Source organism: Dendropsophus ebraccatus, chromosome 2 (assembly GCF_027789765.1).
Source record: "Dendropsophus ebraccatus isolate aDenEbr1 chromosome 2, aDenEbr1.pat, whole genome shotgun sequence".
In the NCBI taxonomy this organism is placed as follows: domain Eukaryota; kingdom Metazoa; phylum Chordata; class Amphibia; order Anura; family Hylidae; genus Dendropsophus; species Dendropsophus ebraccatus.
The window spans coordinates 149,122,917-149,148,577 of record NC_091455.1 but is presented as its reverse complement, the minus strand read 5'-3'; the positions used below and the strand labels follow the sequence as shown (position 1 = coordinate 149,148,577).

General features: G+C 42.5%; 1 protein-coding gene across 4 annotated transcripts in view; it reads left to right on the top strand.

Annotated features, from left to right (window-relative positions):
* The window catches only part of TRANK1 (tetratricopeptide repeat and ankyrin repeat containing 1), a 154,809-nt gene that overhangs the window by 41,011 nt on the left and 88,137 nt on the right, over positions 1 to 25,661 (top strand). For 3 of the 4 annotated variants that reach the window (XM_069958474.1, XM_069958476.1, XM_069958473.1), the window contains exons 5-9: positions 6,740 to 6,858; positions 8,455 to 8,538; positions 11,118 to 11,256; positions 14,108 to 14,248; positions 14,464 to 14,643. In XM_069958474.1, coding sequence (XP_069814575.1) covers positions 6,740 to 6,858; positions 8,455 to 8,538; positions 11,118 to 11,256; positions 14,108 to 14,248; positions 14,464 to 14,643 — 663 coding nt within the window. The remainder of the gene's footprint in view (positions 1 to 6,739; positions 6,859 to 8,454; positions 8,539 to 11,117; positions 11,257 to 14,107; positions 14,249 to 14,463; positions 14,644 to 25,661) is intronic. The other variant, XM_069958475.1, reaches the window with a different exon arrangement.

Below are 25,661 nucleotides of genomic sequence, written 5' to 3'. Positions count from 1 at the left end.
AATTCAGCTACCTGCCCCCCCCCCCCCCTCAAGCTTGCCCCTCACCCTGACAGAAACCCATAGTGCATCCCCCAAAGCCCCCCGGCCCCCCGCCCCCCCCGGCCACCCGATCCCATCAGAAGTCCTGCCCAGTGTAGTGAACGCACCCCCCCCCCCCCTCCTCAGCTTGCCTCCTGCTTTTACAGGAGCCCCTAGTCCTTGAACTAGCCCCGGAACACCCCTGGCCGTCTGATCGCATAACAAGTAGCAGCCTCTTCCCGTGTAGCGCTCGACTATGTTGGTCCCCACTGCCTCTCTCTAGCTGCAGTAATCAGGTTCGGCGGAAGAGAGGCAGCGGGAACCGCGACAGAGAAGAGTTCACCCTGCTGCACGGGACTGGGCTGATCTCAGTTACTGCAGCTGGTTGTATCAGCCCTGTCCCGTGCAGAGGGGCGAACGCTTCTCGATCGCGGTCCCTGCTCTCTCTCTCCCACCGAACCTGATCAGGTAGCTGAATTTTGGGCACAAAAGCACAGAAATGGCCATTACATGTAAATTTTTACATATACTGTGCCCCCTGCTGGATCCTGCAGGTAGAGACTGGGCAGTCGTGATCCAAACAAATTCAGAAGGAGACAGCACGTGATTTCTTTATTCACATCCTACTCCCGCAACGTTTCGGCTGGTTCTCAGCCTTTCTCAAGCGTGACTAACACAGTGTTCAAACCACTCTTATATGTGCTTCACAGCAATTACACATCAGTTAACTTTACAGTGTATCAATTCATAAGAGATTACAGAAACACAGTATTGTAATCATAGCGTGGTACTTATCATTAGTACATATCTCTTTAGTGGTGCATAGTGTCCGGTGATGTACATTTCATATAAAGTATCAGACCTTTCGTGTCCCTGTAAGTCTCAAATCACCCATAATACAAAAATATATATAGTGTATATACAATGAAAAGCAATGAAATACTTTACCACATGTTCCTGTAACATGGCGTGTTCATAAACAGCAAACGCTGAACTCAGAACGTCACTGCGTCAGCGTCATCGTAGCACGTCATCACGTCAACCCGTGTGTGACCGGCGCATGCGCAGTGGCGTTCCAGTATCCCGGGTGCCATTTTAGATATGGGAAACTAGAAAGCCATTGATTGCAGACTAAATCTATGTGAACAAAAGTATACATATTGCGGTACTGTGTCCGCTACCACCTCTAATACACCAATACTCATGGTGGGAGATGAGAAAACATACGGAGGATGAATGCTGGGGATAGCCCCCTAGTTGTAAGTTTTAAGGGTCACCACCTCCGCGGCCAAAGCAGTTAATGGGGATAGCACCCCTATTGTTCAGAGTCAGGAACTGCGTCCCATATAAAAAAGAAAGAAAAACACAGACTCGGAGATAGCACCTCTCATCCTCACGCTTCCAGTGATCCATACACTTACGTGCATGTGAATCACTTTTAGTCGCAGCATCATTTTGAGGGAGACTCTGCACAAGGCCGAGTCCTCCCTCTCATGATGACGTGACAGGGCCCTCCCCAAATTATGCTGTGTAAACTAAAAACAGCACTTACAAAGTATAGGCATTACTCAAAATCTAGATACCGCTTAAGGCCCAGGTGCTGATCATATTAACAGAAATTCCTCCTCAGTAGATTAATATGTTCACATATTCTAGCCTGCAATGAATGACCCAAAAAACAAATACTCCATCCAATAACATTTATTGGTGGCTCAAAAAAACTCATATAAATTCTGGAACCCAGGATGTAGAAAAAAGAGAAAGAATGCAAAGAGAATATAATATATGATTATAACGAACTCATAGTCATGTCAAATCCAGGATCATGGGGCCGATGTTCATCAATTCATGACGATCTTGTCCATACAATTTCTACAAAGTAGAACAGAAAAAAGAAAGGTGAGTATTCACAAATATATACAATAGATCATATAAATGACACTGTGTAGATCTACCCGCTTAGCCATTAGCGTAGGAAAAGACTGTGGTGATGCATCACCATCCTGGGACCATGTACCTGATCAAGTCATGGGGTAGGGGGGAGAGGTATATTATAATCTGAAATCTAGATTCAGACCTCGTGGTGCCAGGCTATCCTTAGTGTGTATCCATTTGAGTTCTCTTTTTTTCAGTGCTGCTTCCCTATCCCCACCACGTCTGCTACAGGGTATCCTATCAATAATGGGAAATTTAAATTCATGGAGTTGATGTTGTGCTTCCGTGAAATGTATGGAGACGGGTAGGTCCATACGTCCCGTCCGGATGGTGGACCGGTGCTTACTGATTCTAGCCTTACATTGCATGGTGGTTTCCCCCACGTATATCAAACCGCAGGGGCAAGTCAAGACGTATATTACAAAATCTGTTAGGCACGTAAGATGTTCATGTATTCTGTACTCTTTGTGTGTCAATGGGTGTTTGAAAACAGATCCCTTCAGCATGTATGGACAGTTGGCACACACCAGGCATGGAAAACAGCCACCCCTCGGTTTGCCAATATATGTTTGTGTGCTGCTACTGCTAGGGCCAACATCGGCCTTAACCAGTATGTCCTTTAAATTCAATCGGCGTCTATATGCCATTCTGGGACTCTTGGAGAATTCAGTAATCTGTGGAAAGGCCCTACCCAACATCTGCCATTCTTTCCTAATAATCCTAGCCAGATGATTACTGGCATCTGAGTAAGTGGATACCTTAGTGACTTGGGGTACACTATCTGCAGGTTTTTTGTGATTTGGGGTTAAGGCTCTGTGTCTCTGCTGAGTAATGATTTTTTTTTTTTTTTTGAGAAATTGAAGCCTGCCTGATCTAGTAAATTGAGGCAAATCACACTATATGTGCATTTTCCATAATTAGTGTCAGGGCTGTGGAGTCGGTAAGCCGCAGCTCCGACTCCAAATCCTGAATTTTATCAGGACCAACTCCGACTCCTGAATTTTATCAGGACCGACTCTGACTCCCGACTCCGACTCCTTCTTCTTCATAAATGGCCGGTCAGATACCAGTAGAGTTATTTATCACACTGGTTTAGCAGCTTCTCCCTAATGTCCTACATAATCCTGTTACAACTTCTGAGTGAATAAAGGAATACTGTATATAAAGCAGCTTCTCCTGTGTGTGCAGAGGATTCAGCCAGTCTCCAGCCTCCATGTCCTGAACAACTCAGAACTAGACTAGATGGAGCAGGTGGTTTTTCCTGCTGACAGTCTTCTATGTTTCTAACTAATATTCACCATACACAAAGAAACATTGCTAACACTGCCAAATCCCTGTGACACAGAGGGGTCAGCCATACTGATAAGAGTCACACATAGTGATGTTGAGGGTCACTGTGGGGGCAAGCAATAGCGCGCACACACACACAGCCTGCTGCAGCCATAGCATACACACATACACAGCCTGCTGCAGCCATAGCACACACACACACACACACACACACACACACACAGCCTGCTGCAGCCATAGCACACACACACACACAGCCTGCTGCAGCCATAGCACACAAACACAGCCTGCTGCAGCCATAGCATACACACACACACACACACACACAGCCTGCTGCAGCCATAGCATACACACACACACACACAGCCTGCTGCAGCCATAGCACACACACACACAGCCTGCTGCAGCCATAGCATACACACACACACACACAGCCTGCTGCAGCCATAGGACACACACACACACACAGCCTGCTGCAGCCATAGCACACACACAGAGCCTGCTGCTGCCATAGCACACACACAGCCTGCTGCAGCCATAGCACACACACACACAGCCTGCTGCAGCCATAGCACACACACACACACACACACACACACAGCCTGCTGCAGCCATAGCATCCACACACACAGCCTACTGCAGCCATAGCGCACACACACACACACACAGCCTGCTGCAGCCATAGCATACACACACAGCCTGCTGCAGCCATAGCATACACACAGCCTGCTGCAGCCATAGCGCGCACACACACACACACACACACACACACACACAGCCTGCTGCAGCCATAGCACACACACACACACACACACACACACACACACACATATAGAGCCTGCTGCAGCCATAGCACACACTCACACACACTCACACACAGCCTGCTGCAGCCATAGCACACACACACACACAGCCTGCTGCAGCCATAGCACACACACACACACACACACCCCGCCTGCTTCAGCCATAGCATACACACACACACACAGCCTGCTGCAGCCATAGCACACACACACACACACACACACACACACACAGCCTGCTGCAGCCATAGCATCCACACACACAGCCTACTGCAGCCATAGCACACACACACACACACACACAGCCTGCTGCAGCCATAGCATACACACACAGCCTGCTGCAGCCATAGCATACACACAGCCTGCTGCAGCCATAGAGCGCACACACACACACAGCCTGCTGCAGCCATAGCACACACACACAGAGCCTGCTGCAGCCATAGCACACACACACTCACACACAGCCTGCTGCAGCCATAGCACACACACACACAGCCTGCTGCAGCCATAGCACGCACACACACACACACACACACACCGCCTGCTTCAGCCATAGCATACACACACAGCATTCTGCAGCCATAGTACACATACACACACAGCCTGCTGCAGCCATAGCATACACACAGCCTGCTGCAGCCAGAGCATACATACATACATACACACACACACACACAGCCTGCTGCAGCCATAGCGCACATACATACATACACACACAAACAAACACACACACACAGCCTGCTGCAGCCATAGCACACATACAGTACATACAAACACATACACACACACACACACACTCAGCCTGCTGCAGCCATTGCACACACACACACACACACACACACAGCCTGCTGCAGCCATAGCACACACACACACACACACCCCGCCTGCTTCAGCCATAGCATACACACACACACACAGCCTGCTGCAGCCATAGCACACACACACACACACACACACACAGCCTGCTGCAGCCATAGCATCCACACACACACAGCCTACTGCAGCCATAGCACACACACACACACACACAGCCTGCTGCAGCCATAGCACACACACACACACACACCCCGCCTGCTTCAGCCATAGCATACACACACACACACAGCCTGCTGCAGCCATAGCACACACACACACACACACACACACAGCCTGCTGCAGCCATAGCATCCACACACACACAGCCTACTGCAGCCATAGCACACACACACACACACACAGCCTGCTGCAGCCATAGCATACACACACAGCCTGCTGCAGCCATAGCATACACACAGCCTGCTGCAGCCATAGCGCGCACACACACACACACACACACAGAGCCTACTGCAGCCATAGCACACACACACACACTCACACACAGCCTGCTGCAGCCATAGCACACACACACACACACACACCGCCTGCTTCAGCCATAGCATACACACACAGCATTCTGCAGCCATAGTACACATACACACACAGCCTGCTGCAGCCATAGCATACACACAGCCTGCTGCAGCCAGAGCATACATACATACATACATACACACACACACACACACACACACACAGCCTGCTGCAGCCATAGCGCACATACATACATACACACACAAACAAACACACACACACACAGCCTGCTGCAGCCATAGCACACATACAGTACATACAAACACATACACACACACACACACTCAGCCTGCTGCAGCCATAGCGCACACACACACAGCTGCTGCCATAGAACACTGAAGAAAAACACACAATCTTCTCCCAGAGAGAAAACACCACACTGAGGACTGAGGTTACTGCTACACTACTTATGTCTTCTCCTCCTCCTCCTCCTCCTCCTCCTCCTCCTCCTCCTCTATATTACACAGGATATCTTCATATTACACTACTGCTCAAATACAATCATCCAGCAACCAGGAAGAGAACAGCACAGATCTCCCCCCACACAATGGACTCTTCCAGCTCAGAAACAAACTGCCAAATAGTGGCTGACAACTTTTCCCTGACCACCCTTATGTAATAGAGCCAGTGATCTATTAGAATGTTGCTCACAAAATATATTGATGAGCAAAACTTAAAATTAAAATTCATAACAAAACTCAATTCTAAATTGTTTAAAGATCTTTTTAAAGCTGGAGTCGGAGTCGGTACATTTTTTCCCGACTCCGACTCCAGCCAAAACTAGCCCCAACTCCGACTCCACGACTCCGACTCCACGACTCCGACTCCACAGCCCTGATTAGTGTGTATTAGGAATTTGTCTGACACTTGGCCAGAGTTCTCCTTTAAGCTCCATTAATTTAAATGAAACTGAAGTGCAAAATCCCACCTAAACTGAAGACAAGAGTGGTGCTGTCTCCAGAATAGTTATAAAATAAGAACCGTAGCTGCAGACGCCCTGCTATGTGCAGTATTTCAGTATTTTTCTCTTCTGAAAAATTGTGAACCACATTGGGTACAAATTGACGTAGGGACGTCTTGAAGATTTCGACATTAGTTGAGTTTGGTAAAAAATTGCTTATAGTAATATGTGTTTCAGCTGCATATGGAGAATACAGTACAGTGGAAGCAATGCAGTGCATTGCAACATCAGCCTGTAGAAGGGACCAGAACATGAGTGTTAGGAAGCCTATGGTGTGAGTAAAGAGAGATTTTCGCTGGGGTACCCCTATAAGGAAATATAACTAGAAAATATGTATTTTTATTAGCAGTTACTGGAAGAAACATCACCATCGAAAGAATTTTTGATTATGTTTTGAGAAAGCGATACACAAACCATATTTGGCAGTCACTAATAGTGAGACTAATGAAAGAAAGGATGTACAAGGTAATTTTATTTTTTTTGCTGATTTTTTTTTTTTTTGCTGACTGTGACATCTATAAAAATGGCTTTTAGAGTGATAGGGGGGAGGGGGGGTGCGCGGCGGTATGAGTGCGTGGGTGCCTGTGTGTGTTGTTTGTCCTATGGTTATTCTTCCACTGGCTGGGACACAGCGTCTTCCTGAAAGTCTGTTCCAGATGGCCTTGTGCACATGGACTGCTCCTTATACTGATGCTCAACTACATGGCTCCTGTGTTGATTTGATGTTCCTGGTACAATGTCACTTGTTTACTTTCCCAGCTTGTGGATGTATGTTGTCTTTGTTCTTTCCATGCAAAAGTTGAAAAATAAATTCTTAAAAAAAAGGGTATGTCCACACTTCGGAATCCTGGCGGGTCATTTCGCAACTCGTCCTTGCTTGCGTCTCCGCTGGTCCCACAGGCTTCATTCTGTGGTTTGGCAGATTCTGCTGTCCGCTCGTAGAATGAGCCGGTTCATTCTTTGGGCGCCCAGTGGAATCTGCTAAACCATAGAGTGAAGCCTATGGGACCAGCGGAGATGTGCGCGGCCGCGAGCAGGGGCGAGCTGCGGAATGTATGGCAGGTGATCTGCCTGGATTCCGTAGTGTGGACATATGCTTACCCTAAAATGTGATTCCCTTTAGACTTTTATTGGTCTGTTCAAATGGTTTTTAAATGGATTTGATAAAAATGTACTTTGTCTGTAGTGTGCAGTTTCATATAATGTTCAGCTGGATTCACATGTAGCAGTTTGGTCAGTACTTGATTCTTATTTTAATCAATATTTTTAGCCAAAGCTATGTGTGGCTCCATAATGCAAAAATTGTACAAATATTTCTGTGCTCGTTTTTCTTTATGCCTGTTAGGCTGGGTTTTTGCAATCCGTTATTTCCATCCATTTTTTGCAAAAAAACGGATGAAAAACAGATGCATGCGTGTGCATCCGTTTTGATCCATTTTTTTTTTCCATTGAATTCCATTATAAAAAAAAAGATCAAAACAAATCTGTTTTTTTTTAACGGACATAAAAACGAGGTTGAATAAGTTTTTTTTGTCCGTTAAAAAAAAACTGATCCGTTTTGCAAAGAAAATGGATGAAAAAAACAGATTGCAAAAACGTAGTGTGAACCCAGCCTTACACTTTTGCTTTTGGCAAGAAAAATACTGTCCAAAATGAGGATCAAATGAGAGACCTTTGCCTGGCGCACGGGGGGCACACAAATCTGCACCTGGAAAAGGGTAAAATCTGCCCCCTTTCTGTTACTTACGCCAGGGGAGCAAATTAATAAATCTGCCCTTATATTCATATGCATAGCTTTAAATTTTTTTGGGTAAATTCACACGGGACGGATCCTCCGAGAGTCTCACGCACGAAATCCGCAGCTAATCCGCAATATTATCCGCCTTATTATTCCTATTATTATTAATACGTTTATTGCGGATTAGCTGCGGATTTCGTGCGTGAGACTCCTGGCGGATCCGCCCGTGTGAATTTACCCTTAAGCAGTTGTTAATGTTTTATCAATCGTAGTTTTATAAAGAGCATATTAATATTTGAAAGTGACACTTTTTTTCCCCTCAGTCCTGTATCTTTTTGATGACTTGCCGAAACAGCTTACCTGCAGATATTAATGATGTGAAAGTGCCGCTGGCGGGCATCTTTGAGGTAAAGTATGTGTAATCTCTGTAGTGCTGTATGTAGATAGTTGATCTCAAAAGCAACCAGATATTTAATGTCCTAGTGACCGCCCATAGTGTTTTTATTGTGATCACTAAGGGTATTGGCACACTATAGAATATGTGCGGACCCTGCTTGAAGTTCCGCCTGTCTCATAGACTCAATGGTATTCTTGAACTTAATCTCTCGTCCGACTATAGAATTTACATGTTCTTTGAGCCGACGGCAGATTGAGCTTCAGAATACCATTAAGTCTATGGGACAGGCGGAACTTCAAGCGGGGTCTGCTTGGCGGGCTATGCTTGAAATTTCTGTGCAAATTCCGTAGTGTGCACATACCCTAGGCTGCCAGTGGCAGAGGTCAGGCTACTAGTAGCAGCGGTGTATTATTGTATTTAAAAAAAAAAAAAAATTGCAGACCTTGGCTTGCTTAGGGTGATGCAATTTATTTCCCTTTTTACATTTTTTTTATTTATTTATTTATTTTAAATAAAAAGGTTGGGGTGTGGGTGTTAAGACCCCCCATAAGTTGTCAGAAGGAGTCAGATTGTATAGAAAGTCTGTGAAGCCCAATTTATGCAGCAAGGAGCAACAACCTTTAAATTTTTTCTGTTTCTATAACATATCAAAAGGTTTTTTAAATGACGTCTGTTTTCTTAATCTAACATAAAGATGTCTAACAAGGAATATATTTTATTGAGCCCCATGTGTTATATTCTTGTCCAGAAAAAAAACAGAGAGAAGGGTGCTCCGTGTGCAATATTGCAAAAGCCTTTTGAGTGAGAGAGGATAAATCACTTAAAAAGACAAAAGCCCACACTCACCTACTATGGTTGTGTAAGTAGGCACAACGCTAGTGAAGGATCCAAATAATCACTGCAGCACGCTGGGGAAAGATTCAACAGTCAGAACTTTGCTGGGATCCAGCAGAAGGCTCAGGCTCAGAGGGTGATCAAAGCTCAATGATCATTAACTAACCAGCTTCATATAGCTGAATAAGTATTTTTTTGCTTACAATGCGTTTCAGCCCTCAAATACAAGAGGGCCTTTCTCAAGCTCTGATGAAACCAATAATAAGAACACATGTAAATAGGCTAAACCACATAGGCAAGGGAACAGTACATTTTCGGTTCATTATCTCAATACAGGTCACTTGTGTAAGTTCATCAGTCGACATAAGTAATAAAATCATCAAACAATGATATACCATAACATAATGTGTAATACATACCATAAAAATATCTCCATCTATAAGCTCCGCTGGTAAGGAGGAAGTGACGTAATGGGGAAGGCACATACACATATTCCGGATCACTACTTACAAAACATTTGAGGGCTGAAACGCGTAGTTAGCAATAAAATACTTATTCAGCTATATGAAGCTGGCTAGTTGGTGATCATTGAGCTTTGATCACACTATGCGTTTGTGACACCCTCCTATGTTGATATCACCTGCGCCTACATTGGGGAGGACACTGTGCCTTCTTCTGGATCCCTGCGAAGTTTTTGGTCTCTTGGTCGATAATATTCTTGTCCAGCCATGGACTTGGTCAGCAAACTGCAGCATTTGTACATTGATTTTGTACAAATCATGGCACTGCTGTAGCAGGAGGCCATCCAGCAGTGCCTATGCAGACTCTGCAAGACCTTAAGGAGGTGAAAAGCTGTATGTGAGCAAGGGTACAGTGAGGAAAGTGGGGGAAGGATGTCCACTCTGAGCTGGGTTTTAGCGTGATCATTCTAAGGTTGGCAGTTTTCAGGGTGAACAGTCCGGGGTGAGGGGAGTGTCAGGGTGAGTTTGGGGTTAAGGGGGAGGGATCAAAAAGTGCAATAATTGAAAGAGTGGCGCTATGGGAGCAATTTGTGTAAAGAGGGGTGTCTTTAGGTCTAATTTGGGGCCTGAATACATTTTGGGGTGCACTGTACTGTACAGGTTTTTTTTAAGGTCTGTAATGTAATGTGGTTTAATTTGGGGGGGGGGTGTAGGGGGTTGGGCACATTATTTTCCAGGCCTGGAAAATGCCTGGAAACATGGATACAGCTATAGGTGTATCGATATTTTCCAGATGGTCCTCAGGCTGTATCCACCCTCTTCACGTTTGCCAGTCCGAGTTGCCGGTCCGCAGGATTCAAATGCCGATCAGTTGTGCTTCGTACAAATCTGCTTTGCTCATCTCTAACTATTATTATTATGGATAATCATTATTACCTTCAGAATTTGGCTTAAAACGACTCTGTAACCACAATCTCTCACCCCCAAACCTTCTTATGGCTGCTTTTAATCCAAGATCTGTCCTGGGGTCCATTCGGCAGGTGATGCAGGTAATGTCCTAAAAAAACAACTTTTAAACTTGCAGCCCTGTGTCAAATTGGCGTGGCCTAGAGTGTCTATGCCCTAGGCCTGCACCGCCTCTTTGTCCCTCCTACCCCCTCTTCACCATTAGGAATGCCCCAGGCAGGTTTTCTCCTATTCTTGTGGGTACAGAGTCGCTTTAAGGGGAATAAAACTAGTGTTTAATAATCAATATGTTTGCTAAAATGCTGTATATCTACTTTATTTGTTTTAGGATTTTTTGAGCTCTGCTTCTTGCATAGAGCTATATCTTATCTGTGACCTAGTCGGCTGGCTTATTACTGTGGGTGCTGATGTGGAAACCATTGGAGAATATCCTCTTCATTCAGTTATACAACTCTGCATGAAAACAGGTATAAAGAATGAAAGCTCTGAGGTGTAGTGCACAGAGCTGTGGGTGATGTTAACTTTCAATGCAACATGCCTTTTTTGAGGAAGGTTTTATTTTTAATTCAATTTATACTTTTTCACTGTCATCAACTGCAGTGACCTGCTGTGAGGGGAGGGTCAAAGGAAATGTTCTTTATCACCCCTCTAAGCAACACATACAGTATGTTTCTGCAAGAATGAGAAGATGAGCAGTTGCAGAGCTAATGTTGCACATGGACATGTTGCACTTCAGCATTTTGTCCTATAAGCAAAGTTGGTAAAATTACATGTGTATGACATACATATATGTAAATGAGTACATATGCTGTTTTTAGCATAGCAGTTTACAACCCTGTTGTGAATCTCACTTGTGTATCTCATTACTTTCTGGTTTCCATTTTCCTCTCAAAACTGTGACCCTGCTCGTGCCTTGTAACAGTGCAGACGCTTTCCCACAATGCCCCTTGCTGTATGTCCAGTAAAAAGCAACTGTATTAAAGGGGTAGTGCACCAAAAAAAATTTTCTTTCAAATCAACTGCTGCCATGAAGTGCCAGAGATTTGTAATTTACTTCTATTAAAAAATCTCAAACCTTCCAGTACTTATCAGCTGCTGTGTGTCCAGCAGGAAGTGGTGTTTTCTTTCCTATCTGACACAGTGCTCTCTGTTGCCTCCTCTGTCCATGTCAGGAACTGTCCAGAGAAGGAGCAAATCCCCATAGAAAACCTCTCCTGCTCTCCAGACTGGAAATAATACCACTTCCTGCTGGGCATACAGCAGCTGATAAGTACTGGAAGGCTTGAGATTTTTTAATAGAAGTAAATTACAAATCTCTGGCACTTCATGGCAGCAGTTGATTTGAAAGAAAATTTTTTTGGGTGCACTACCCCTTTAATGGGACAGATCAGGTGACTGTGATTGAACTAAGCATGAGTGACCCACCTTAGTGTATGCCCAAAAAGTGGTCAAACCCGAGAGGCAACAGGTTATCAAAACAAAGCAGGCAATGGGATTAGTGAGTCTATATATGTCAAATGGTACATAATAAGAAATGCTTGTATGTTTGAACTATGTTTAATTTAACATAATACAGCAGTTTAGACCTAGTTTTCTTCAAGTTATTGAACTGTTGACTGACATTTCTCAAGTGCAATCTGCCATCCGCCCAAAGAATTGACTTGTCAGTTATTTGGGTGGATAGTGGATTACTCTTGAGAAATCGGACAGGCAGAATTTCAAAGAAAGTGTGCGATGAGGATTCTGCCAGAAAATCCTCACCTATTCTGCAAATACCCTTAACAAGTAGTATTTTGGTCACTATTTGTTTTTGTTCCAGGTATGGAAAGAACATGTGAAAAAAACCCATAAGATTTGTACCTTATTTTTTTTCTGTCTTTTGCATTCGCTGCTGTGTTTTTACTAAAATCTAGTGAAATGACAGACACCAGTTAGAAATCCAATGAACCACATTTAAGCCGTTAAAGTCTTTCAGGATCCTTTGGTGTTTGTCATACAGTATACCAACTTGTTCTGTTTGCCTCTACTGAACAGGAACTGTATTGAAGGCCCTGAATGGAGCCTTTAGCACAGATATGAACCTATTCTTGGGTATGTAACAGTATGAATCCATGAAGGATGGGCCCGTTCTTTGGGTGCAGGATAAGGCATGTCCCTGTTAAAGGGGTTGTCCGGCGATAAAAAATTATTCACAGAATAACACACATTACAAAGTTATACAACTTTGTAATGTATGTTATGTCTGTGAATGGCCCCCTTCCCCGTGTCCCACCACCCCCACCCGTGTACCCGGAAGTGTGGTGCGCTATACATTACCTGTCACGTGCCGACCACGGTCTCCGATCCTCAGCAGTGACGTCTTCTTCGGGAGGCCAGCGGATCTTCCCGAGTGCCGGCCGCCCTCTGCAGCGTCATCCGAAGCTCAGCCGCGATTGGCTGAGCATAACTGTGCTCAGCCAATCGCGGCTGAGCAGCTGATGACGTGGCCGCGTCATCAGCCGCTCAGCCGCGATTGGCTGAGCACAGTTATGCTCAGCCAATCGCGGCTGAGCTTCGGATGACGCTGCAGAGGGCGGCCGGCACTCGGGAAGATCCGCCAAGCTCCCGAAGAAGACGTCACTGCTGAGGATCGGAGACCGTGGACGACACGAGATGCGGTGAGTATAATGCACCACACTTCCGGGTCTAGCGTGGGTGGGGGGAAACACGGGGAAGGGGGCCATTCACAGACATAACATACATTACAAAGTTGTATAACTTTGTAATGTGTGTTATTCTGTGAATAATTTTTTATCGCCGGACAACCCCTTTAATATAGAAAGAGGTACTCCACACAACAGTTCAAAGCTGCTTGTGGAATTTAATTGGAAAAGAATCAAAGTATTACATATAACATTGTGATCCTCAAGAATGATACATTATGGGGGAGATTTATGAAAGGGTGTAAATATACACCTGGTGTAAACTGCCCACAGCAACCAATCACAGCTCAGCTTTCAGCTCTGGTAAAATATAAGAGGAGCGGTGATTGGTTGCTGTGGGCAGTTTACACCAGGTGTATATTTACACCCTTGCATAAATCTCCCCCTATATGTTTATGCAATACCATGATTGCTTTTCCAAATAAATTTCACAAGCAACTTTGAACTGTTGTGCAGAGTACCTCTCTCTAGTCTTGGGTATGTGTATGCGCGCGCATGTGTTTTTCTTAATAAAAACTATGACAATATTTACATACTTTTTTAAACAAGTTTACTGGTGATATATTACTTCTTACTTTTCTTTTAACTAAAAATATTTTTGTTGTTTTTTTAATAGCCAACAACAGCCTTTTCAAACTTGTTATAAAAAAGAAACCAGGTATGAAGAAATACATCAATAAACAAGACAAAGATGGTAACACAGTCCTGCATCTGGTAGCATCTATTCCAGCTAATTCAAACGGATATACTGCTAAGTGTAAGTAGCTTGTTATAAAAAAAAGTATGTTTTTTAACATGAGATTGGACATGTCCAGTGGAACTTAAAGCTGAGTCTGAAACATTTATGGCATTTTTGCAAAACTACTTTTTTACATAAACTGTGTAGTTGACCAGACATAGTGTAGAAGTTAGACTTGTGGTAACCAAGGGGTATGCAAATACTGTGTAGAAATGCTATTTCATGTTTTATAGGTCAAGCACAAGATGTTAAGATGCTCCTGGATTTCGGTGTGGACCCATGTATAACTAATCAGCAAGGGAAGGATGCTGCCACTATGCTTAAACGTTATAAGAACTTTAAAGCAGAGGACATAATTAAAACGCATTTGGCAGGCCAGCAACCTTTTACAGTTCCATCAGCCAACTCAGCTGGTATGTGCTTATGTACCTTTATTGCTTTAGTAACCTCTTATTGATACATTTATATTGATTGTATATTTAGCAAGTCTTTATAACTTTTAGGCCACTTTCACACAATGTATTTTTTGATTAAACAACGACCATTGTTGCAATTTTGCAACAATGGTCGTTGTTTAATCACAGCAGCCGATCGCATTTACCCTTATGGAATCCCTCAATAATCAAATAATGTAAATCAGCTCACCAGACCTTGTTTTGATGGTGTATATGGCTCTCCTTTTTTCCAAGCACGAGAGACTTTTATTGCGGGCCGTATCCCGTTCAGTCCAATGCGAAAAAGAAAAACTTTTGTCTCCAGCTCTTCAGTAAAAATCCAAAGTTTTATTTTAAGGCATCGTAAAAGGTACAAACAATTTTAAAAACACGCCGACGCGTTGCGAGGAATACACCTCTTAATCATGGCAAAGATAAGCATAGACTAAACTTGCAGGGTATAAATACATGTCCTTTGCAACTAAGCTAACGCCTCCACCCGGAACCGCCCTCTAGTAAATACAACACCTGGGTGGAAGAAAAACACACACACATATGTGAACAGAATGGGGAGGGGTAACAGGAAAGGAGAGAGGGGGAGGGGAGGAAAGGGAAAGGGGAAGGAGAAGAGAAAAAGAAAGAAAAAGAACAGGGGGGGGGGGGAGGGGAGGGAGAAAAGGGAAGGAAAGGACAAGAAGGAGGAAAAGGGGGGGGGGGGAGAAAACAAAAAATGAATGAAAAAAAATAATAATAATCATAATCATAATATAAATAACTTAGTATAAATTAGTATACATAGAATAAATCATTTTTATAATTCAACCCATAAGGAAACCTAGTTTTAAATTTGAGAATCCAAAAGGCTTCTCGCTTTCTCAAAATGCCCTCCCTATCTCCTCCTCTCTTGGGGTAAAACACTCTTTCTATTGCACTTATTTGTAAAGTATCCAAGTTGCCCTCATGGCATTCTATAAAGTGCTTAGAAAAACCAGATATCGATCTCTGTGAAAAACCAGACCTTGCATTTTTTATGTCTCTGATATGTTCTCCAATGCGAATTTTTAGTTTTCTGATACTAGAGCCAATATATTGTATCTTACATGCTGTACATTCAGCTACATATACCAGGTAAGTAGAATTGCAGTTAATTGTAGATTTTATTATATGGTTATATCCCGTACTGCATGCTGTAACTGTCGTATGTTTTTTAACAAACGCACACATGCCGCATCGCGGCTGTGCACATTTGAAAAAACCTGTACATGAAAGCCAGGTGTTGGTTTCCTTTTCAGTGGAGCTGAGGACACTCGGGGATAATAAATTGCCTATGGTCTGTCCTCTACGAGCTACACACCTTATTCCAGGACTAAGTAACTGTTCACACTTAAGATCTTCATAGAGCATGGGTAAGTATTTTTGTACTATATTACAGATGTTTTTGTATTGTGGACTGTAAGTTGTAGAGAAAGTAAGAAGGTGTTTGTTGGCATTATTATTTTTTCTTCTGTTTTTTGAGGGGTTTTTGTTTTTATTTTCCCCATTCACTCCATCATTATCCATATTCCTATCTTGCAGGTGATGTACCCTGGTATGTTTCTCCGCTATATTGCGGGCTCGTCTAATTACATGCCACTTGTAACCTCTGGCTATCAGCCTTTTTTCTAGGTCCTGTGTGGCGTCCGTATAGGTATCTAGTTCAGAGCAGTTACGTCGTGCTCTGATAAACTCCCCAATGGGTAAGTTTCGGGTGACATGTGAGGGATGACTGCTTTTGGCATGTAAAAGACCATTTCCCGAACTGGGCTTACGATAGAGGCTAGTGTGAATTCTCCCTTCCGAAAAACTCAAAGTAATGTCTAAAAAAGAAATAGACTCCATCTTGAATTCATATGTAAATTTTAAATTAAGAGTGTTAGAATTTAAGTATTTTAGAAAATCCTGTGCCTGTGACTCTGTGCCCAGCCATACCAGGAGGAGGTCGTCAATATACCTCCCATACCATCCGATGACTCCAAGGTAGGGGTTGTGAGTGCTGTATAGGACGACCTCCTCCCAGTATGCCATATAGATGTTGGCTAATGATGGGGAGAAGCTAGCCCCCATCGGGCAGCCCACCAACTGTAAATAAAAAGTGTCTAAAAATTGAAAAAAATTATTTGACAGTAAAAAATTCGTCACTTCCAGGATATAATCTTGCAAACTTGTATCATAATTGCTATATTTTCGTAGATGGAATTTTAACGCATGTATGGCCCGATCATGTGGTATGCTGGGGTACAAGGCCGCCACATCACATGACAGCCATGCTCCCCCAGCAAAACTTGGAAGTTTTTGGATGTTATTTAGTAAACTTTTGCTATCCCTAATATAGCCTGTTGTTCTTTGTGCTAAAGGTTGCAAAAGGTTATCAAGCCATATACAAAGGCGTTCTTGTAGGGAATTTATCCCCGAAACTATTGGGCGTAAGGGGGGCGGAAAAATGTTTTTATGTACTTTAGGCAAAGCGTGAAACACCGGGACAACCGGAAACTCAGGTAACAGGTAGTCTCGCTGTTTCACGCTGAGAACTCCCAACTCAACCCCCAAATCCAAGACATTTGTCAAAAGTATTTTAACTTTCATGGTGGGGTCACATGATAGCTTTTTATAGGTGACATTATCCCCTAAAATTTTATGTACTTCATGGGTATAGAGGGTTTTGTCTAGAACGACTATGGCGCCCCCCTTGTCCGATTTTCGTATTATTAGGTTAGGGTTGTCATGTAACTCTTTTAATGCCAACCTTTCACCTTTGGTAAGATTATCCCTAACCCTGGTTGTTTTCAACCCATTACTCAAAATGGTGAGTTCCTCTTCAACCTTATGTTGGAACGTATCCATAGCAGAGGCTCTAGAGTTAATGGGGTAGAAATTTGGGTTAGGAATATTTAATCTATTTGTGGTACTCAGAAGTTGCCCTGAGTCCATGTGACCAACACTCTGTAGATCTAACATGGACTGTATGGACACCTGTTCACGGAACTCAAGATGGGGGGGTACCTTGTCACTACCAACAGTATTAAGATCATTAACAGTATTATCAGTTGGTACATTTAAACTCATATTTTCCCTCCCCTGTAGAGATTCCTCCTCCGAGAAATGTCTCTTGATGGTAAGCGTTCTCACAAAGCGATTAACGTCTTGAAGTGTCCTATATAGGTCAAAGTTTTTAGTTGGAACAAATGTCAGGCCTCTAGACAGTACTCTAGTTTGATCGGTGGTAAGGATACAAGCTGAAAGATTATATACATCTAGAGCACTGTCTAGAGTTACCTTCTCCGGTAGTTTGTCCGTCTTCCGCGCTCGGTGTTTCCTACCCGCCCTGCGGGATTTAGATCGTTTTTTGGAGCTGATTCTTCTGTGTTGTTAACCCTTGAGCGAGTATTGGGTGGATCATGGCTAGTATATCGTACTTGATTGCGTGCTCGTGGGGTTCTGAATGTTTGTCTTCCCCGCTGACCATTGGGGGGCGGTTGTTCCTCACGTTCTGATAGTTCCCCCTGAGTATCCGATGAATCCACATCCGTGGTATCAAAGGTAACATTTTTACTAATTTTATTAGTTGCAGCTGCTGTATTTGTTTGCCACGTTCTTTGTTTCCTGCGGTGTTCCCACCATGTGTAGACTTGATTAGTGGAATAATCCTTTAAATCACGGTTAAATTTAGATTTTTTCTCTTCCACAATGTCCTTTTCAAAATCTTCTAAAATTTTATTAGTGGCATTCATGATTGCTGGAAAATCTGGTTTATCCTTAAAGGTTTGTAAATTTGCTTCCAGGTCTGTAATAGTGCTATTTAAATCTTCCAATTTCTTTTCACTTTTTTTGATAATCATTGAGATGAGGGTGAAGGAACATACAGATAATGCTTCATTCCATTCTGTAATGTAATCCTCATCTTCTAGAGGGTTAGGAGGTTTACGGACTCTTAATCCGCGGGGGATCATTTTCCTCTCGGCATATTGTTTAAGTGTTGTGACATGCCACCAGAGTTTTAATTGTTTCTTTTTGTTTTTTTCAAAAGTCCATGCCACTTTTTGCATATCTGCATTATATACATTGTTGGTTGCTTCACCCCCAGAAAAAATGTCCGTCACCATCCTACGGCGTTCCGTATTATCAAGTATTTCATTAGTGTCCATTATTTGATTTGTGTGTATAGCTGGAGTAGCCATTATTGTATAAAAAACATTTAGAAAAGATCTTTGGTAGAGCAAGATATACGGCAGTAGAAAAAACTTTCAATAATCAAATAATGTAAATCAGCTCACCAGACCTTGTTTTGATGGTGTATATGGCTCTCCTTTTTTCCAAGCACGAGAGACTTTTATTGCGGGCCGTATCCCGTTCAGTCCAATGCGAAAAAGAAAAACTTTTGTCTCCAGCTCTTCAGTAAAAATCCAAAGTTTTATTTTAAGGCATCGTAAAAGGTACAAACAATTTTAAAAACACGCCGACGCGTTGCGAGGAATACACCTCTTAATCATGGCAAAGATAAGCATAGACTAAACTTGCAGGGTATAAATACATGTCCTTTGCAACTAAGCTAACGCCTCCACCCGGAACCGCCCTCTAGTAAATACAACACCTGGGTGGAAGAAAAACACACACACATATGTGAACAGAATGGGGAGGGGTAACAGGAAAGGAGAGAGGGGGAGGGGAGGAAAGGGAAAGGGGAAGGAGAAGAGAAAAAGAAAGAAAAAGAACAGGGGGGGGGGGGGGGGAGGGGAGGGAGAAAAGGGAAGGAAAGGACAAGAAGGAGGAAAAGGGGGGGGGGGAGAAAACAAAAAATGAATGAAAAAAAATAATAATAATCATAATCATAATATAAATAACTTAGTATAAATTAGTATACATAGAATAAATCATTTTTATAATTCAACCCATAAGGAAACCTAGTTTTAAATTTGAGAATCCAAAAGGCTTCTCGCTTTCTCAAAATGCCCTCCCTATCTCCTCCTCTCTTGGGGTAAAACACTCTTTCTATTGCACTTATTTGTAAAGTATCCAAGTTGCCCTCATGGCATTCTATAAAGTGCTTAGAAAAACCAGATATCGATCTCTGTGAAAAACCAGACCTTGCATTTTTTATGTCTCTGATATGTTCTCCAATGCACAGAGTCACAGGCACAGGATTTTCTAAAATACTTAAATTCTAACACTCTTAATTTAAAATTTACATATGAATTCAAGATGGAGTCTATTTCTTTTTTAGACATTACTTTGAGTTTTTCGGAAGGGAGAATTCACACTAGCCTCTATCGTAAGCCCAGTTCGGGAAATGGTCTTTTACATGCCAAAAGCAGTCATCCCTCACATGTCACCCGAAACTTACCCATTGGGGAGTTTATCAGAGCACGACGTAACTGCTCTGAACTAGATACCTATACGGACGCCACACAGGACCTAGAAAAAAGGCTGATAGCCAGAGGTTACAAGTGGCATGTAATTAGACGAGCCCGCAATATAGCGGAGAAACATACCAGGGTACATCACCTGCAAGATAGGAATATGGATAATGATGGAGTGAATGGGGAAAATAAAAACAAAAACCCCTCAAAAAACAGAAGAAAAAATAATAATGCCAACAAACACCTTCTTACTTTCTCTACAACTTACAGTCCACAATACAAAAACATCTGTAATATAGTACAAAAATACTTACCCATGCTCTATGAAGATCTTAAGTGTGAACAGTTACTTAGTCCAGGAATAAGGTGTGTAGCTCGTAGAGGACAGACCATAGGCAATTTATTATCCCCGAGTGTCCTCAGCTCCACTGAAAAGGAAACCAACACCTGGCTTTCATGTACAGGTTTTTTCAAATGTGCACAGCCGCGATGCGGCATGTGTGCGTTTGTTAAAAAACATACGACAGTTACAGCATGCAGTACGGGATATAACCATATAATAAAATCTACAATTAACTGCAATTCTACTTACCTGGTATATGTAGCTGAATGTACAGCATGTAAGATACAATATATTGGCTCTAGTATCAGAAAACTAAAAATTCGCATTGGAGAACATATCAGAGACATAAAAAATGCAAGGTCTGGTTTTTCACAGAGATCGATATCTGGTTTTTCTAAGCACTTTATAGAATGCCATGAGGGCAACTTGGATACTTTACAAATAAGTGCAATAGAAAGAGTGTTTTACCCCAAGAGAGGAGGAGATAGGGAGGGCATTTTGAGAAAGCGAGAAGCCTTTTGGATTCTCAAATTTAAAACTAGGTTTCCTTATGGGTTGAATTATAAAAATGATTTATTCTATGTATACTAATTTATACTAAGTTATTTATATTATGATTATGATTATTATTATTTTTTTTCATTCATTTTTGTTTTCTCCCCCCCCCCCTTTTCCTCCTTCTTGTCCTTTCCTTCCCTTTTCTCCCTCCCCTCCCCCCCCCCCCTGTTCTTTTTCTTTCTTTTTCTCTTCTCCTTCCCCTTTCCCTTTCCTCCCCTCCCCCTCTCTCCTTTCCTGTTACCCCTCCCCATTCTGTTCACATATGTGTGTGTGTTTTTCTTCCACCCAGGTGTTGTATTTACTAGAGGGCGGTTCCGGGTGGAGGCGTTAGCTTAGTTGCAAAGGACATGTATTTATACCCTGCAAGTTTAGTCTATGCTTATCTTTGCCATGATTAAGAGGTGTATTCCTCGCAACGCGTCGGCGTGTTTTTAAAATTGTTTGTACCTTTTACGATGCCTTAAAATAAAACTTTGGATTTTTACTGAAGAGCTGGAGACAAAAGTTTTTCTTTTTCGCATTGGACTGAACGGGATACGGCCCGCAATAAAAGTCTCTCGTGCTTGGAAAAAAGGAGAGCCATATACACCATCAAAACAAGGTCTGGTGAGCTGATTTACATTATTTGATTATTGAAAGTTTTTTCTACTGCCGTATATCTTGCTCTACCAAAGATCTTTTCTAAATGTTTTTTATACAATAATGGCTACTCCAGCTATACACACAAATCAAATAATGGACACTAATGAAATACTTGATAATACGGAACGCCGTAGGATGGTGACGGACATTTTTTCTGGGGGTGAAGCAACCAACAATGTATATAATGCAGATATGCAAAAAGTGGCATGGACTTTTGAAAAAAACAAAAAGAAACAATTAAAACTCTGGTGGCATGTCACAACACTTAAACAATATGCCGAGAGGAAAATGATCCCCCGCGGATTAAGAGTCCGTAAACCTCCTAACCCTCTAGAAGATGAGGATTACATTACAGAATGGAATGAAGCATTATCTGTATGTTCCTTCACCCTCATCTCAATGATTATCAAAAAAAGTGAAAAGAAATTGGAAGATTTAAATAGCACTATTACAGACCTGGAAGCAAATTTACAAACCTTTAAGGATAAACCAGATTTTCCAGCAATCATGAATGCCACTAATAAAATTTTAGAAGATTTTGAAAAGGACATTGTGGAAGAGAAAAAATCTAAATTTAACCGTGATTTAAAGGATTATTCCACTAATCAAGTCTACACATGGTGGGAACACCGCAGGAAACAAAGAACGTGGCAAACAAATACAGCAGCTGCAACTAATAAAATTAGTAAAAATGTTACCTTTGATACCACGGATGTGGATTCATCGGATACTCAGGGGGAACTATCAGAACGTGAGGAACAACCGCCCCCCAATGGTCAGCGGGGAAGACAAACATTCAGAACCCCACGAGCACGCAATCAAGTACGATATACTAGCCATGATCCACCCAATACTCGCTCAAGGGTTAACAACACAGAAGAATCAGCTCCAAAAAACGATCTAAATCCCGCAGGGCGGGTAGGAAACACCGAGCGCGGAAGACGGACAAACTACCGGAGAAGGTAACTCTAGACAGTGCTCTAGATGTATATAATCTTTCAGCTTGTATCCTTACCACCGATCAAACTAGAGTACTGTCTAGAGGCCTGACATTTGTTCCAACTAAAAACTTTGACCTATATAGGACACTTCAAGACGTTAATCGCTTTGTGAGAACGCTTACCATCAAGAGACATTTCTCGGAGGAGGAATCTCTACAGGGGAGGGAAAATATGAGTTTAAATGTACCAACTGATAATACTGTTAATGATCTTAATACTGTTGGTAGTGACAAGGTACCCCCCCCATCTTGAGTTCCGTGAACAGGTGTCCATACAGTCCATGTTAGATCTACAGAGTGTTGGTCACATGGACTCAGGGCAACTTCTGAGTACCACAAATAGATTAAATATTCCTAACCCAAATTTCTACCCCATTAACTCTAGAGCCTCTGCTATGGATACGTTCCAACATAAGGTTGAAGAGGAACTCACCATTTTGAGTAATGGGTTGAAAACAACCAGGGTTAGGGATAATCTTACCAAAGGTGAAAGGTTGGCATTAAAAGAGTTACATGACAACCCTAACCTAATAATACGAAAATCGGACAAGGGGGGCGCCATAGTCGTTCTAGACAAAACCCTCTATACCCATGAAGTACATAAAATTTTAGGGGATAATGTCACCTATAAAAAGCTATCATGTGACCCCACCATGAAAGTTAAAATACTTTTGACAAATGTCTTGGATTTGGGGGTTGAGTTGGGAGTTCTCAGCGTGAAACAGCGAGACTACCTGTTACCTGAGTTTCCGGTTGTCCCGGTGTTTCACGCTTTGCCTAAAGTACATAAAAACATTTTTCCGCCCCCCTTACGCCCAATAGTTTCGGGGATAAATTCCCTACAAGAACGCCTTTGTATATGGCTTGATAACCTTTTGCAACCTTTAGCACAAAGAACAACAGGCTATATTAGGGATAGCAAAAGTTTACTAAATAACATCCAAAAACTTCCAAGTTTTGCTGGGGGAGCATGGCTGTCATGTGATGTGGCGGCCTTGTACCCCAGCATACCACATGATCGGGCCATACATGCGTTAAAATTCCATCTACGAAAATATAGCAATTATGATACAAGTTTGCAAGATTATATCCTGGAAGTGACGAATTTTTTACTGTCAAATAATTTTTTTCAATTTTTAGACACTTTTTATTTACAGTTGGTGGGCTGCCCGATGGGGGCTAGCTTCTCCCCATCATTAGCCAACATCTATATGGCATACTGGGAGGAGGTCGTCCTATACAGCACTCACAACCCCTACCTTGGAGTCATCGGATGGTATGGGAGGTATATTGACGACCTCCTCCTGGTATGGCTGGGCACAGAGTCACAGGCACAGGATTTTCTAAAATACTTAAATTCTAACACTCTTAATTTAAAATTTACATATGAATTCAAGATGGAGTCTATTTCTTTTTTAGACATTACTTTGAGTTTTTCGGAAGGGAGAATTCACACTAGCCTCTATCGTAAGCCCAGTTCGGGAAATGGTCTTTTACATGCCAAAAGCAGTCATCCCTCACATGTCACCCGAAACTTACCCATTGGGGAGTTTATCAGAGCACGACGTAACTGCTCTGAACTAGATACCTATACGGACGCCACACAGGACCTAGAAAAAAGGCTGATAGCCAGAGGTTACAAGTGGCATGTAATTAGACGAGCCCGCAATATAGCGGAGAAACATACCAGGGTACATCACCTGCAAGATAGGAATATGGATAATGATGGAGTGAATGGGGAAAATAAAAACAAAAACCCCTCAAAAAACAGAAGAAAAAATAATAATGCCAACAAACACCTTCTTACTTTCTCTACAACTTACAGTCCACAATACAAAAACATCTGTAATATAGTACAAAAATACTTACCCATGCTCTATGAAGATCTTAAGTGTGAACAGTTACTTAGTCCTGGAATAAGGTGTGTAGCTCGTAGAGGACAGACCATAGGCAATTTATTATCCCCGAGTGTCCTCAGCTCCACTGAAAAGGAAACCAACACCTGGCTTTCATGTACAGGTTTTTTCAAATGTGCACAGCCGCGATGCGGCATGTGTGCGTTTGTTAAAAAACATACGACAGTTACAGCATGCAGTACGGGATATAACCATATAATAAAATCTACAATTAACTGCAATTCTACTTACCTGGTATATGTAGCTGAATGTACAGCATGTAAGATACAATATATTGGCTCTAGTATCAGAAAACTAAAAATTCGCATTGGAGAACATATCAGAGACATAAAAAATGCAAGGTCTGGTTTTTCACAGAGATCGATATCTGGTTTTTCTAAGCACTTTATAGAATGCCATGAGGGCAACTTGGATACTTTACAAATAAGTGCAATAGAAAGAGTGTTTTACCCCAAGAGAGGAGGAGATAGGGAGGGCATTTTGAGAAAGCGAGAAGCCTTTTGGATTCTCAAATTTAAAACTAGGTTTCCTTATGGGTTGAATTATAAAAATGATTTATTCTATGTATACTAATTTATACTAAGTTATTTATATTATGATTATGATTATTATTATTTTTTTTCATTCATTTTTTGTTTTCTCCCCCCCCCCCCTTTTCCTCCTTCTTGTCCTTTCCTTCCCTTTTCTCCCTCCCCTCCCCCCCCCCCCCCCCCCCTGTTCTTTTTCTTTCTTTTTCTCTTCTCCTTCCCCTTTCCCTTTCCTCCCCTCCCCCTCTCTCCTTTCCTGTTACCCCTCCCCATTCTGTTCACATATGTGTGTGTGTTTTTCTTCCACCCAGGTGTTGTATTTACTAGAGGGCGGTTCCGGGTGGAGGCGTTAGCTTAGTTGCAAAGGACATGTATTTATACCCTGCAAGTTTAGTCTATGCTTATCTTTGCCATGATTAAGAGGTGTATTCCTCGCAACGCGTCGGCGTGTTTTTAAAATTGTTTGTACCTTTTACGATGCCTTAAAATAAAACTTTGGATTTTTACTGAAGAGCTGGAGACAAAAGTTTTTCTTTTTCGCTTATGGAATCCCACCCGGAGTGTATACACACTGTATACGCACCGGCTGGAATTCCATGCGGCCGCACAGAAAACTCA